The sequence below is a fragment of the Dufourea novaeangliae genome, unplaced genomic scaffold (genome assembly GCF_001272555.1).
Source record: "Dufourea novaeangliae isolate 0120121106 unplaced genomic scaffold, ASM127255v1 scaffold16, whole genome shotgun sequence".
In the NCBI taxonomy this organism is placed as follows: domain Eukaryota; kingdom Metazoa; phylum Arthropoda; class Insecta; order Hymenoptera; family Halictidae; genus Dufourea; species Dufourea novaeangliae.
In genome coordinates, this window is record NW_015373891.1 from 2,667,064 (window position 1) to 2,681,920 (window position 14,857).

Here is a 14,857-nt window from a genome sequence, read left to right on the forward strand (position 1 = left end):
GACGGTGACGGAGGAAAATAACTGACAAATTGATTCCACGCTCGCTGAAATAAACAAACGAGGAATTCAATCGAATGGAAATCATCGCCCATCGAGGGGTGAAATATTCGAACAGAAAAAAAGAAAAAGGCATGACGGTCGCGTCGCTCGACGGACGATTGACAGATGCGACGTTGGGCGGTAAATCATTTCTGCGTCGCGGCCTCGATCTTTTCCACGTAATACAGTAAGTTAAGAAATTATATGTTCGGTCATAGTTAGAGTCGTAGCTCATGAAGAAATATATCAATTTTTTAAATGTTCAGGCTATTAGGCACTTATAGTTAACAAATTTCTAGATTAAATTTTATTTAAAGATATAGTGTTAAATTAAAATTAGACATTTTCTCTGAACGTTAATAAACGTTAGATTGATTTGTTCAAAATGTGGTTATGCGATTGTTAATGTTCAAAAACTTCATATATCATGGAAATTAATAAGCTTATGACCACCTTGTCCTATGATTTTGTTGACGTCTGCAGTCTCCCTCATTTATTAGCAGTCGATAATTGGTTACATTCAGAAAAAAATTACTAATTTTATTTAGAACACGATATCTTTAAATAATGTTTAACATAAAAATTTGTTAGTACAAGTGCCAGATACCCTGAAAATTTCAAACTGATCGATACATTTGTTCATGAGTTACGACCATAACTACGACTGAACCTACCATTTCTCAACACACTGTACGTATTCCTGATTCAAGAAGCGCAGTATTTGCGCACGATTTCACGGAGAATGTTTCGATTTTGATCGCGTGGAATGCGATCGATAGAATTTTAACGGGGATCTTCATTGATCCCCAGAGATACTGTAATAGCAGATCTCTCGATTTGTTAACCAAAGGATGATTTAATTCGTCGTATGCGTTACGTTATATCTTCTGACAATGTTTCAATATTTGCTTTCATTATCTAGAGATAATGCTTCTGAGTCATCGGATATATCGTACGTTCATTGGTTGTAGTACAAGTGACGTTAGATCGTTTTTATTCACCGTTTGTTGTGTCTATAGTCGTCGCCAAATAATACCACAACTGTTTTGCCCATCTCGAATTAGCAGAAGAGGTCTCTGAAACCCTGGTTCCCCAACTTTGTTGCTTTCTGTAACCTGGGTTATAGAATTTGTTATAGACCGAGTGACATAACGAAGTATTTCTCTAGAAATTTTCGTAGTAAGATATTAGAAGTTATTAAATCATTACATAAGAATTAAAGAAAATTATAAACAATTATACCATCATTTTCTTGTCAAATACTACTTGAGGCAATAATTCTAAAATATCAAGAAACTTACAATCAATACTTATGAATTGGCAAATTTGTACTTCATAGTCACTCGATGCTACACGAAGCATAGTAAATTGTTTACAGACGTATTAATTAGTTCCAGAGGGGAACCGCCCCCAGTGGTGGGAATAACGCCGTTCTTCGTGTCGCATTCATCGAGGAATCACTGTAACTAGTTCGTTTAGACAGTAGTTCTTATTGACTCACCCTGTATATTCAAAATGTAGAGCTCAAAAGTCAATATTATACTGATATCCGAATATTTTTGTGATCAACTGTATCTTCGTGTAACTTTTACAAAAGCTAGCGTCGGCTTAATGGCAAACACTCGAAAAAAATCGTCGGTATGTAAATTCATTTGTCTGGTACTGTATCTATCGATGATCGAGAATCTGTTGCTACTTTATTTATCCGGTGCGTGTGTTTAATCAGATGGTAGAACCGACTGGGGCATGAATCTTCATGAAAAAATAAATCGAATGTCTGGAGGTAATGCTTTTCTAACAGGTAGCTTTGCTGTCGAGAAACTCCGCTTCGACAGTATGTTGCATACTCATGCTATTAAATAGGACTCTGTTATCGTGTCTGTCCATTACAGTCAGTTTCAATTTGCCGTGCTTAACAATGTATGCGTATCGCATGAATTTTTAAAGCCGATTTTTTCGATAACAGTGCTCGGTATGAAAAAATTTCACACTGGACTTTCGACTTATTGCTTCATGCTTATTTGTTATCGCTCTGCAAGATTGTTTTTGCCGATCGGTTAGGTAGATACAGTATTGGACTAGAATTATTCTTACGCCCTTTAAAACGGAACAGCTTTTTTAAAATTGGTCCAAATGACTTGAGTTCTTTTGTGAAGTTACGGACATTAGTTTACTAAATGATGTGTAAACAAAAATTGACAAAGTTGCAATTGGTCGGAATCGCGAAGAAAATAATAATGGTTGCTTTTTACAACTTTTTAATCTGAGGCTATGTATAATGAAAATTTAATAAATACATATTGAAGATTTATGTTATGTCCCTTCATTTTTTTTTTTGTTGACTCTAACTATTATGGTGTGAGTGATGATTGACGTAATTAAAAAACTGCAACAATCTAGGCGATTCCGTAATTACAACCTCGTCGTTTTGGCGTTATCGCTAACTTCATTATTATCATTTTCTAAAGTGTCCGCTTCTAACCAAGGTCCGGTGTGTTAAGTTACTACGCGGAAATGGCTAAATGGACAAAATACTATAAGAAATATAAGAATGAATATCTTCTTTAATAATGACGATAATTTTCAAAACGTAAATGTATATATTTGTAAGTAAATATTGTTAAGTTACTATTATATATCGAATCCAAAGAAACGATAATTCAGACTCAAAAATACCGTTTAATTTGTATTTTCGACGTCATACGATCTGAATGGTTGCGCTAATGGACGATTTTTCCTTTACGAATTTGCGTCATAGGTTACTAAAATTTGTTCACACTGTAAATGCCCCAGTCAAGAACATAATAAATATTATTAATCGACTTGTCACCAGGTCCACGGACGTTCGAATTACAGACAAGAGTAGGCGGTGCTGTTGAGTCAGGTATATTTCGGTTGGTCGCGCAAGTATTGAATCAGCAATCGGTCCAGCGAAACGAAGATAGATCTGTTGCCTCACAGAAACCAGTGACCTCTGAGTCCAAACGAAGACGATCGGTGATCAAACTTAAATGGCGAGGCTCGACTGGCCCGGGAGAGCGTGGACGTCATGCGTCGCGTACGTGGGCTCTCGTGACGCGAATATCGGTGACGATAACGAGGCCGTTACACATTTTACAAATTAACGAACGTTTCGGTAGTAAGGAAACGGTCACCAGCAACCTCTTGACGTGTCGCGGTTCGTCTCTCTCTCGCGCGCGACGTCACACGTGCTTATTCAATTATGCGATCGAACCAAAAGTTCGTTTGAATTTTAATGCTAGAACTATCAAAGCAGAATGACTGGTGAGTACACTGCTATAACAGTACTTAAAATGTTACAATGAATTTTTTTCCGATTTTTCGTAACTTTTGCTGTGGTATGAAAATTAATGTACGAGCCTTTATGAATTTATTCTTTATATTTGTTTTTTGTATGTGTGATTTTGAAAGTGGCATAAGTCATTTTTTGACAAAAATAAGTTAAAACTGTCTGCAATGTGAAAAATGTATGGTCTTTTTATCTTCAACCATTTCACTTGCAATTTCTTTCGGGAATCTTGACTATTTGGTAAATAGAAGTTTTATTACTTAGATCTAGTACTACGTGTGCAACAAATTTGGTGAAAAATAAATTAATTTAGAAATTTTAGTGAAAACCGAAAAATATATTTCTTTTACTAGAACAACGGAATCAAACGGTATAAGATTTTCATATATGTATACAGAATTTTTCCCATTTCCTTTAATTACGACTTCTAAGTTTGTATTAAGAATATCTGTTACATTAATGAATTTGGAAACAATGAAAATTAGCAGTCTTTTAAATAATCTAACTCGTATATATTTGCCATATCGTTATAATTTCATTCAAGTATACTCGACATCGCTTGTTCCGAATATCGCGCGCGCTGTCACACGTTACCAAAACAACATTCCACCACTGGAAGGTTCAATTCTCCACGTTCAAATAATTTTATCACACGCGACAAAAGACCGTCCCGCCGACGAATCGAACACTGGGGGTCTTCGATTCGTTCCGTGGAACGCCGGCGCGCATCCGCTCGAACGGAGAGCTGGAACGCGCGATGCGTTCGCGTGGAACAAAAAGGGAAAAAAGAACGATGTTGGGAGAGAGAGAGAAAAAAAAAGGAAATAAAAGAAGGCGTTAGCGGGGTAAAATCGGGGTCGACGTAGAGGCTGCCCGCGTGACGGGCACCGGTCGAAAAACAAATTAAACGATTTCCAGTCGCTTAACGGGTGCGACAAAAAGCCCAGAATACTCGTCCGTTCGACTGGTGGGCCACGGAGCGTGACGAATCGCGCGCAATAACCTCGCCGAATGAGATTTGCTTTTTAAGGGGAGGTAGAACGTCGCTCGGGCTTTTAATCGCTCAACGAAACACAATGTTGCGACTCTTGGCCGAGTACTGACCGTGGTTTTTAATGCAAGGACGCGGTTCGCCTTGGATTCGTTCAGTCACGTTCGCGCGATCACATGGAACTTTGTAGATACAAGGTGCCCCAAACAGACGAGAGAATCCGCCGCAACATACGTATTCCTCGTGCAAATACAAATCGAAAAGTTCTTTACCGTTTTGTAATCCGAAGGTCCTTTTAAAATTTTTATTAAAAGAAAGCAAAAATGATATGTAAATAAAACTCCGTGTTCTTTATTTATACACTCAGACAAACGAACAAAAAAGTTTGTTTATTCGCCCGCTAAAAAGAGAAGGGGCCTTAACGTGAAATAGATGTGAGTTTTCGAACAATAAAAGAAATTTGTTTTCGACCAATTGAGCTGCTGAATTACGATTCTGGAGACCATTGTACGTCGTCAACTCGAGACTACATCCCAGCACCGCGTAGTTACGATTATTTACTATCCGGGGGGCCAGCAAATGGAAATGTTTACCGATGCGAAAGGGGGGCTGGTTCGTTGCTCCTCGACGGAATAATGCCCTCGTGGACAAGGGAGGTAAGGGAAGTTTCTGGCAAAACGGTGTCGACTTGGCCCGTGCCAGAAGCCGCCACTATTAGCCGCTGTTGCGATCTTTTGCTGCGTGCGCTCGCGTATGAGTGCGGGATAGACATCCCCCGTTGTGCCAAGGGAACCGGGAATCTAAATGGTGCTCCGAGACCACGTTCCGCCGATATTAAAACTTTCCTTTGACAAATATCCTGCGGCAATTGTCGTGCCGCGGGGGTGGAGGGATCGTTTCGTTGAAACGCTATTTCGTTCGGGGAACGGCGACTGCTTTAACGGAACGTGTTATCCATCCTCCCTTTAGAATAGATACAATTGGTGCCAGTATATAAGTTAACCATTGTCTGTGGGGTGTGCTGGGAGTTGTCTGAGATCGTCCGTCGTAACGGTTCATTGGGGAGCGATTGTTACTTGTCGATTTGGTAGTGACAGTTATGATCACAGAAATGATTGGAGGAAACATTAGTGGCACGCTTTTACACAAACAGTAGAAATACAGTAACGGACAAAAAAGTTATATTTATTGTTTTCACATCAACTTGAAATTTTTGTGTGTATGAAACACTATTTCTACCGAAGGTGTTGAAAGATAGCTTTTAGAATTTTAATTTAACATTATTTTCTAGGTTTAATCATTTTTCATCAATTGAATTTTGGACTTTTCTTATAATTCTATATACCGGCTGGATATTAAATACGCATATGGTGTATCTATTTTTACCATGAGGTGTCTTGTGACATCTTAAAGATTTTATAACAATGTCTAATCTTAAATCAGTTTTACACATAAATGCTAACACCATGAGGCAACATCATTTCAATCCTAATTTAAATTAGGGAATTCCCATTTAAATTGTAAAAAAACATAGGGGATTTCCCACGGTAACGTGTGCTACCAATCGCAGCGTGTAGCCAACGTAACTATGAGACCTCGGCCGACAGACTCACGCTCTGATTGGTCGGGGTTTTTCGTTAATCTCTCGTTAACAAAGCCTCAAATAACATTTTTACTAAGGAAAAACTTGTTTCAAATAACCTCGCGAGTCTCCCATTTCCGGGTCATCTAACATTTTTGTTACACCCTGTATACACTCGTGTCCGCAAGAAACGCCATAAAATCCACGATCTAATTTATAATTATAATCCATAGTAGATCGAACTTACCGCGATCACGTGCTCCCCTTTGCCCGCCTTGCCGATCAGGTCCCAGTCGATCGTGTCCACGTAGCAGAGGGCGTGATTCTTCTCGAACCGAACGGATCCCCGCACGATCGTGGTCAGGCTGTGCAGCCCGATCTCCTGGAGGCTCATCATCTCGAACGCGACCAGGGCGTAGTTGATGAAGAGAGAATGGCCTCGTATCACCGTCAGGTTGGGGAACAGCCGGCCCACGCTTCGCAGACCCTTCACCCTGCGCGCGCCCGGGCAAACACGAGAAGAGAGGAAAAAGAATTGAGAGAAGCCGGCTGTGAATGGGATATCCGGCCTGGCTATGGGTCGCCGTGCTTTACGATCCCGTGGAAAAACAGAAAGAGAGAGCGTGTGTGTGTGTAAAACAAAGAGGAAAGGTGGAAAGACAGAGGAAGAGAGAAACATGTAGGAAAGGTGGAAAGACAGAGAAAGAGAGAGAGAGAGAGAGAGAGAGTAAAAAAGGAGGAAACGTGAAAGACAGAGAGAGAGAGAGAGTAAAACAAGGAGGAAACGTAAAAAGACAGAGGAAGAGAGGAACAAGGAGGAAAGATGGAAAGAGAAAGAGAGAAACAAAGAGGAAGAAGGGAACGTGGAAAGACAGAGAAAAAGAGTAACGAGGTGGAAAGGTGGAAAGAGACAGAGAGAAATAAGGTGGAAAGATGGAAAGAGACAGAAAGGAACAAGGGGGAATAGTGGAAAGAGAGAGGGGGAAAAGGCAAAGAGGAAGGCGGAAAGAAAGGAGGGAAAGGACGAGGAAGGAAGAAAACAAAGGAACCGGGCGAGATAATAACGATAGAGCAACCGGCAGGAAGTTTAGTGACCCTCGACGCGGGACTCGGGAGAGGAAGTCGTAGTCGTCGTTGTCGACGCGCGCGCGCTCGTTCGCACTTTCGATCCGAGACGGTCGGCGGCCTTGCCGGTTTCTCCGCGTTCTCCGCCGCCCACGGATGATTTATCATCGAGTATCGCAACACGCCGTGGAGCTTTTTGCAGATCGTGGATCTCGCGCTCCGTGTGGACACGAAGAGAAGTATCATTTCGACGTTGGTCCACGCGAGTTTTTGGTAATTGTGACCGAGCCTTCGAACTTGTACGATCTTTTTGAACCTATCAAGGACCGAGCAGTGAAATAATACGATTTTTACGGATTGGATTTTTCGTTCTTTACGGAATTGTATATTAGATTTATGGAATTATAAATTATTATTATATGTATAGACGAAAGTTCAATGGTGTCCTGAGGCACACTTTCTGATGTGGGGAACTTTTTTTTATGTGGACGCATAAAGGTCATATGAAGGTCAACTTTGTTTTTTTAAATGGAATAGTATATTTTTGAATGCATTATTAGATGCTATTGTATGAGACATTTTCAACTGCAATACTGGCCAATATGATCTTGAAGTCTCAACACTATATTGGAAAAGGAACTATTTCTTTGGCGACTTTACCTACTCGACGCAATCACTTTATTATTAATACTTGTTCGAAAACAAAATCCCTTCTACGGTTATCGTAAATATATATATTTACTGCAAAAGATTAACCCGTTAACAGTCGAATAAAATTACGATTTGTGGTTAAAAAATGTATATTTTAATACATAATAATAATAATTTAATATAAATTTTGTTTACTACAATAAAACTAAACTATCCATGATAAAAAATGTAAAAAATCATGTTTCAGACGTATCTTTTTAATAATTACGTTATGTATGATAAATGCGTCGCGCCCGAGTCTTGCTCGGGATAAATTGTTAATGGGTTAAGCTACACTCGGCTGATAAATAATTTTCTTTGTTTTCACGAACTTATAATTTCCAGCAAAAGTTAGGTGGTATAATAACGAGACGTGTACTTTAACGAACGATCGTATGTTCCACAAGTCTGATATTTAAATTACCTACTTTACGAACATACGTACAAGTTCGAAACGCATCGAAACTGCATTGAAACATAGCCACTAGAGTCGCGAGTCTTCTCGGATGTCGCGAATTAACTTCCATTTGGCACGATGCCTCGTCGCGCAAGTTAACGCGTCTATGAAGGATTAATATCGGACGGACTTCCTGAAATCGGCGTAATGCGATCGCTGACGTTTTTACTTGGGAAACCGATCTGTCGCGCGCGTGCTATCTTCTCCGTCGTTTCTCAGATATCGTTTGGAAATTTACATCACTTCGAGCCAGTCTCTTCGACCCTTTCGTCACAATGAATTCACGTGTTTTCAAACTGGTTAAACATTTAACAAGAACGTTTTCTTATGCCTCGATATTTTTAATGATATCTATTATAGTTTGCCAATCTTTTTTGGCTCACCATCCCCCTTTTAAAAATTTTTTCGTTGAGTGCACCCGTAAAGTAAACTATCTCTATATTATCAAAATTTCCAAGCGTAGTTGTGCGCGTAACCTTTGAATTTTAAGAAAGTTAAATTGAAAGTAACGAAAATAAAATAACTAAAACGCTCCCTCAGATCTCCTCAACGCCCACCGGTGGACGATTGAGACTACCTTGGGAACCTATGACATATACAAATGTCTGCCCATGTTATTTATATTCAATTTCAACATTTCTGCAGTTAAATACGAAAAAGACGCGGAATTATACAAATTTCTCTACTGTCATTATTAGACTGCGGATTTTATGCATTTATAGCCTATGGGACTTTGTGAAATACAATAAAATAAATTTCTATTTTATTCTTAATCCAATAAGATAGTTAAAAGAAGAAATAAATTCCTACGTTGCTCTGGTCTTTACGGATCACTTTCTAAAATATTATTTTGCATAAAAATCCGCAGTCTAGTCATTATGCTTCAAGAAGCTTATTTGGTTGCTTTCAAATTTTCAACGCGCTGAACACGTTCTAAGTTTGCGATACTGTGACTATAGTCACTCGTTGTAACATTGACGGATTGACAAAGGGAAAAGGTCCCCCGAAATCGTTAGATTTACCTGTAGAACAGCAAATATCCGGTGATCTCCCTCAGTTCCGGGAAAGTAATGTTGGCGAACTCCGACGGGTCGGCGCTGTCGATCAGTAGTATTTGTACGAATCCTTCGACTATTCGGCATCCGTTCAATTTCGAGAACGAACTCACGCTGTTTCTTACGTCTATGCTTTGGCACACTGGAACAGAAAAGGAATACTATCATTGCAATCGGTCGGTATTACCATTAGAGCTTGACCATTATCTTCAATAAAAGATCAAATTTGTAATTGTTTGTTATCGCTATATCAGATGTTTATTTTCATAGCGGTGGAACTCCACTTTGTCTTGTTTATTTGTTCTTTAGTTGCATTTATTTGTGACCGTGGTAATCATATGAGACGTTTATTTACCAAGCAAAACAAGCCCACTGTGTCTGGTTTATTTACAATTTACTTGTTTTTGTTTATAACCATGGCAATCGCGAGTATAAGTCTTTTTCAAAGTGATGTACAATTTATTATTTTTTATTATTCTGTTGTGTTGTTTCATTGTTTGTCGGGGGTATTCCTCGAAGAAAGGCGTCAGTGCCAATTAACTAAATTCCAAAACGAAGATGACGGAAAACATCGTCGACGGAATTCGACCGCGCCGTTTACGGTTGATTAACGCTCAGCCACGGGGAAACCAAACTCGCTACACGTGGGCAAGGTCAGACAACTTTGTCTTAACCTGACTAGATCGCTGATATCCGTTTCCTTCCCTTCGCCCCAAACCGGACCGCCCCGGCTCGAACGTGACAAGTAATTCGAACTGGACAAAAGTTTCCGAGTGGAAGAACGTTACGCAAATACTGACAATTGTATTTACAAGGCATGACAATAAAATTCCGAGAATGGTTCACTTAGAAATATTCATTCTGAAAATTAGACAGACGCATTAAAGGATGCATTGACCGTAACGTTTCTGATACCTGTTTCAAGACTATAACTATATCAAATATGGGTGACAGGTACATTGCAAGGATGCTGGATTATTTAAACATTAAAAAATTTTTGGATAAAATTAGTATCGCAGTATAGATTAAATCAAGACCAATGGACTCTATTAACTAAACGTGTATATTTTCGACAATTTTTGACTCGAAAAACCTGCGTTACAATACTAGGTTTGTGACAATAAAGTTCCGAGAATGTTTCATTTAGAAATATTATTTTGAAAATTGAATAGACGCGGTGCTATCGCCTTCGAAGGTATTTTTTTGATAGTGTGCACACGCATTCCAGGATCGGGGATCTATTGATCGTAATACGTATTTCTTGTACCTGCTTTGATATCCGCGTTGTCTTAAGATATGTGACAATAAAGTTTCGAGAATAATTTTATTTCCGTCAAAGTAGACGTAACCATTCACGTTATCACCACTGCATAGTAACGTACACATTTTCTTTACTTCAAATTTCATCTCAATGTTACTCAATGAATTCCTTGAAGACTGCACAAAGGCAAATAAAAATGGGATGCAGTTTTGAAAAGGTCTACATTTCGATTTCAATGAAACTTGGTGAAATTGTCCCAAAAAACTCCAAAATTAACATATGTAAAAGGTATTATTTGTATTAAGAGTACTTGAAACAATTTTACCAAAAAGTTTCGTCAAACTCGAAAGTTGTAGCCTGTAAGTATACGAACCTTCGGATCGACCTAACATACTACAGAAAAATTCGATGCAGCTAAAAAACTCCCTGAAATATCAACTCGTAAATTTGTGAACAATAACAAAAATAAATTGCAAACTCAAACAATCATCGACCCCTATATGTCGATCAGGTGTGTAGCAAATGCAAGTTTGCCACTAATATTGGTTCTATATCACAAAAACCATTTTTCGGATAATGCTCCAAGATCGCTAAAACGTGGTAACGAATAACAAAATACATTTTCGATAAGGGGTTCAATCTACAAAATCAAACAGGACCGCCGAAAGTATTAATCGCAAGGTTAACGTCGATCCTTCAACTTCTGACTCCCGGCGAAAGGTACGCCTCCCCCCCCCCACTCTCCCCCAAGTCTGGAGTGGCTAGAAGGCCAAAAGGATCGCGTGTAGATTTATCGCGACGGAGTAACCGTCGTCGGTGCGTCGCGCGTAGGAACGCGCGTCCGTCCACGTGCAGACGTCGCGATGTCGCGGTCGATTGTAACGGGTAGGGGCTAAAAATACGCCGCGACGTGGCCCGGCATTGGGATAAACACGAACGAACAAACGCGCGAGTTGATCTAGGCACGCGGTCACGGCGCGTCTCGCGTCCCATCGGTTCGCCAGCCCGAACCGACCCGCCTCGACTTCTCTCCACTCCGTTTCACCTCTTTCCCATTACTGCTGCGCCATTTGGATGGCTTTTAACCCGTGGTTAATTGACTGCGGGTATTCTTGGTACCCACTACTGCGGGACGTCTTCGTAAACAAAACATAGCACCTAAGAGTAGAGCTAAAATTATTATTATTTATTACTGGGTAAAAGGTGGACGTTTTAGTACTTTGAGTGACCACGTGATCTAACAAGGGAAGACACGGAAATGTCCCCCTTCGATTTTGATGAAACTTTGTATGTCTGTTAAGCAGTCAAAAATAAGGGATACGTATTTTTCTTATCGGCTGAGACGCGACTTTAAGGGGTGAAACCGCCCCTTGAAGTTTCGATTGTTGATTATTGCATAAATAAATAATACAAATTGATTTCTGTGACAGCAGAATTATTACATGATTAGAAATACGGACATTGACATTATGACGATATTTTGTGGGAAAGAGCGATGATATTTTACGACGATGATTGTTCATTAATAAATCAGAACTTGAACCAGCTAGAAATACGATTATATACAGTGAGCTTCGGTATTACTGCGGAAGATTTTAGTCGAGATGAATGCGAATCGAGTGGACCCCATATTGCATTGGTTTCCTTAATTTACCTTTAACGCTTTCACTACCACGACACCCAATATGACGCGTATATTGCAACGAGACTGGATCATTTAAATAACGTTACAAAATTTTGTGTATAGAATTAATATCGCAGTGTAATTTAAAACAAAACCGACAGCTTTTATTAGATTAAAAGAAAGGAAATAAAGTGTGTCTGGCTACGTACGACCTTTTTCACTGTGACATAATGAGATGGAGTTTGAGGAACCCCATAAATATACAATTTAGAATATTTTACTTTCATAAGGGGCGCTTATTTTATTTCGACGTTTGCTTGCATGAAAATTCAATATAAGTTGTATAGTAAGATTTTTATAATAAACAATAGATAGACTGCAGAGCCTCTTTCTGTGGACAGAAAGCAAAATCTCTCCAGTTCAATTGTCATTTAGACGAAACTAAACTTTTAAGAGTTAAATCACACCATTTCCATAGTGATATCGTTTAACAAAAACAATTATTCAATTTTCCTTAGCAAATGACTCATCACACGTGCTTGCATCTGCCTCTCAATTGGTCGCCGTGTCGAAGGAACGGAAGTGTACCCCTCCGATTTTCATGAAACTTCGTATGTCTGTTAAGCAGTCAAAAATAAGGGATACGTATTTTTTTTTATCGGCCGTATCGCGACTTTAAGGGGTGAAAACACCCCTCGAAGTTTGAACACGTAAGTACTATCTCGAAAATCAGAGGAGATACACGAAAACTTCTAATGGACGAAATTTGTGGTTTTTTATGTAGAATAATATGGTACTAACAAATTGTCCAAAATATAATTTGTTTATAGCAAAAAAATTTCGGATCGAAACTTCGGGGGGTGGTTTCGCCCCTTAAAGTCGCGCCTCAGCCGATAAAAAAAATACGTATCCCTTATTTTTTATTGCTTAACATACATACGAAGTTTCATCAAAATCAGAAGGGGACACTTCGGTGTTTTCCCTTGTAAGTGGTAAGAGGTCTTTTCCTTACGTCACTTTTTCCCTAGAGGAACACAAGTTTGCTCGCGAGGGTACCACCAATACGGGGACACCCTGTATATCCTAAATAGATCCACCTGAAAAAGAGTCTCAATAATTTGTCCCTGAAGACGTTAGCCAAAGGCTTCGGTTTACCCCACCTCGAAAACTTTTACTGCGTCGCCGATGATCCGCCATTCGATCAGTAGGCCGACACGAGAGCCTCGGCGATTCTTTTCCCCGGACACGGCCAGAATTCGATTCCGCGTGAAACGCGAGAAGAAACGAAGTTTCAAACGTCGAGGAAACTCGCGCCGTTGGTTCGGATTTTACGGGGGTCTCCCCACTGAGGTGTGGCTAGGGTTACACCCGCGATCATCGAGCTCAGTTGTTTCGATCGAGGGATTGAGAGGGGGGGAATCACGCGTAACGTTAATCGCCGACCACGAAGAATACGATTACACTGGCGTTCGCTCGAATCGCCCGCGATGCATCGTGTGTGACGTCGACTCTCCGCGACGCGGACGCATTCCGACTGATGCCTCTCCCATTCATGACCAGAGGCTAATCTGCCTGTCTCTCTATACAGGGTGTTTTATTTAACTTGACAAATAAAAATATTTCGAGAAATACGCATCGTACGAAAAAAAATTTTCAAATAAACCATCAATATTTTTAAAGGGCCATTCATTTGTGCTAAAATTGGAATCTTAAATGGAAACCCCTAGTTTTTATTATAGATTCAGATTCTACGGAAAAAAGTACGTAATTAAAAAAAAAATTTAAAGTAACCTGTAACCGGGGAATTAACTTTTGCTCAACTCGTTTCACAATGGAGACTTTTTTCTTCGTAGTGAGGAGTTATAAAAAAAGTAATAAAAGAAACTCGGTTTTTACTTGTTGATTATTTATTTTGACAAGATATTTTATGATATTATTTAGAAAATATATAATTCAAATATTTTCAATGTACAAAGAATTATTTAAAAAATTTTAATAATTATTTTATTCGTCGTCACTCTCGAGCAATTCGTAAATATTTTCTTCCTGAACATAACAATTTTTTTCGAACGACGCGTATTTCTCGAGATATTTCGATTTGTCAAGTTAAATGAAACACCCTGTATATTGCCTGGTTTCTTCTTTCACCCTCGAGCACCGACTAGATAAATATTTGGAAATCGAGAGTCGAGTGGAACCGGTTATCGAGATGCTTTTCGGCGTGTTTTTTGTGGCGATAGTCTTCGAGATGATCCAGGCAATGATTGACTTGTGTGTAAGTGAGAGAAAGAGATAGAAGCGATGTGTGCATATATGCGTGAGGAGGGTTTGTTTTATGGATTGAGTGTGTTTTTTGTGTAGAGGTGGGTTACTTGAAACTCGTCGAAACTCAAGGAAGTTTATTTGAGTTTCGAGAATTTGGAACTTTTTGTTTTTTCGTGTTCGAAATTCTTGCGAAATAGGTAAAAAAAAATATAAAATCCATGAATAACGAATCGCATTCGGAGCGTGCCCCGAGAGTGAGAAGAATTCACGTGTATCCTGAATACAGGAAATCCTAGATGAGTGTTCGGAGGCTTCTCGACACTGAACATTAAATATTTGATAAACTAATGGCCATGTACAGCTGAAACATATATCATTGGCTTCAAGATTCGAAGCTCTATCTCATAAAAAGTCAGCGTTACACTTGAGGACCTCTCTTTGTCAGTGCCGAGGAGTTTTCGAACACTCATCGAGTAGTGGGTATTATTTAATGGTAGTTTAATAACTCAGCATTCGCT

General features: G+C 39.4%; 1 protein-coding gene across 1 annotated transcript in view; it reads right to left on the reverse strand.

Moving 5' to 3' along the window:
* The window catches only part of LOC107187776 (insulin-like receptor), a 78,628-nt gene that overhangs the window by 18,305 nt on the left and 45,466 nt on the right, over window positions 1-14,857 (reverse strand). The window contains exons 2-3 of the mRNA XM_015575952.1: window positions 9,157-9,331; window positions 6,170-6,416 (exon numbers count right to left, since the gene is read on the reverse strand). Coding sequence (XP_015431438.1) covers window positions 6,170-6,416; window positions 9,157-9,331 — 422 coding nt within the window. The remainder of the gene's footprint in view (window positions 1-6,169; window positions 6,417-9,156; window positions 9,332-14,857) is intronic.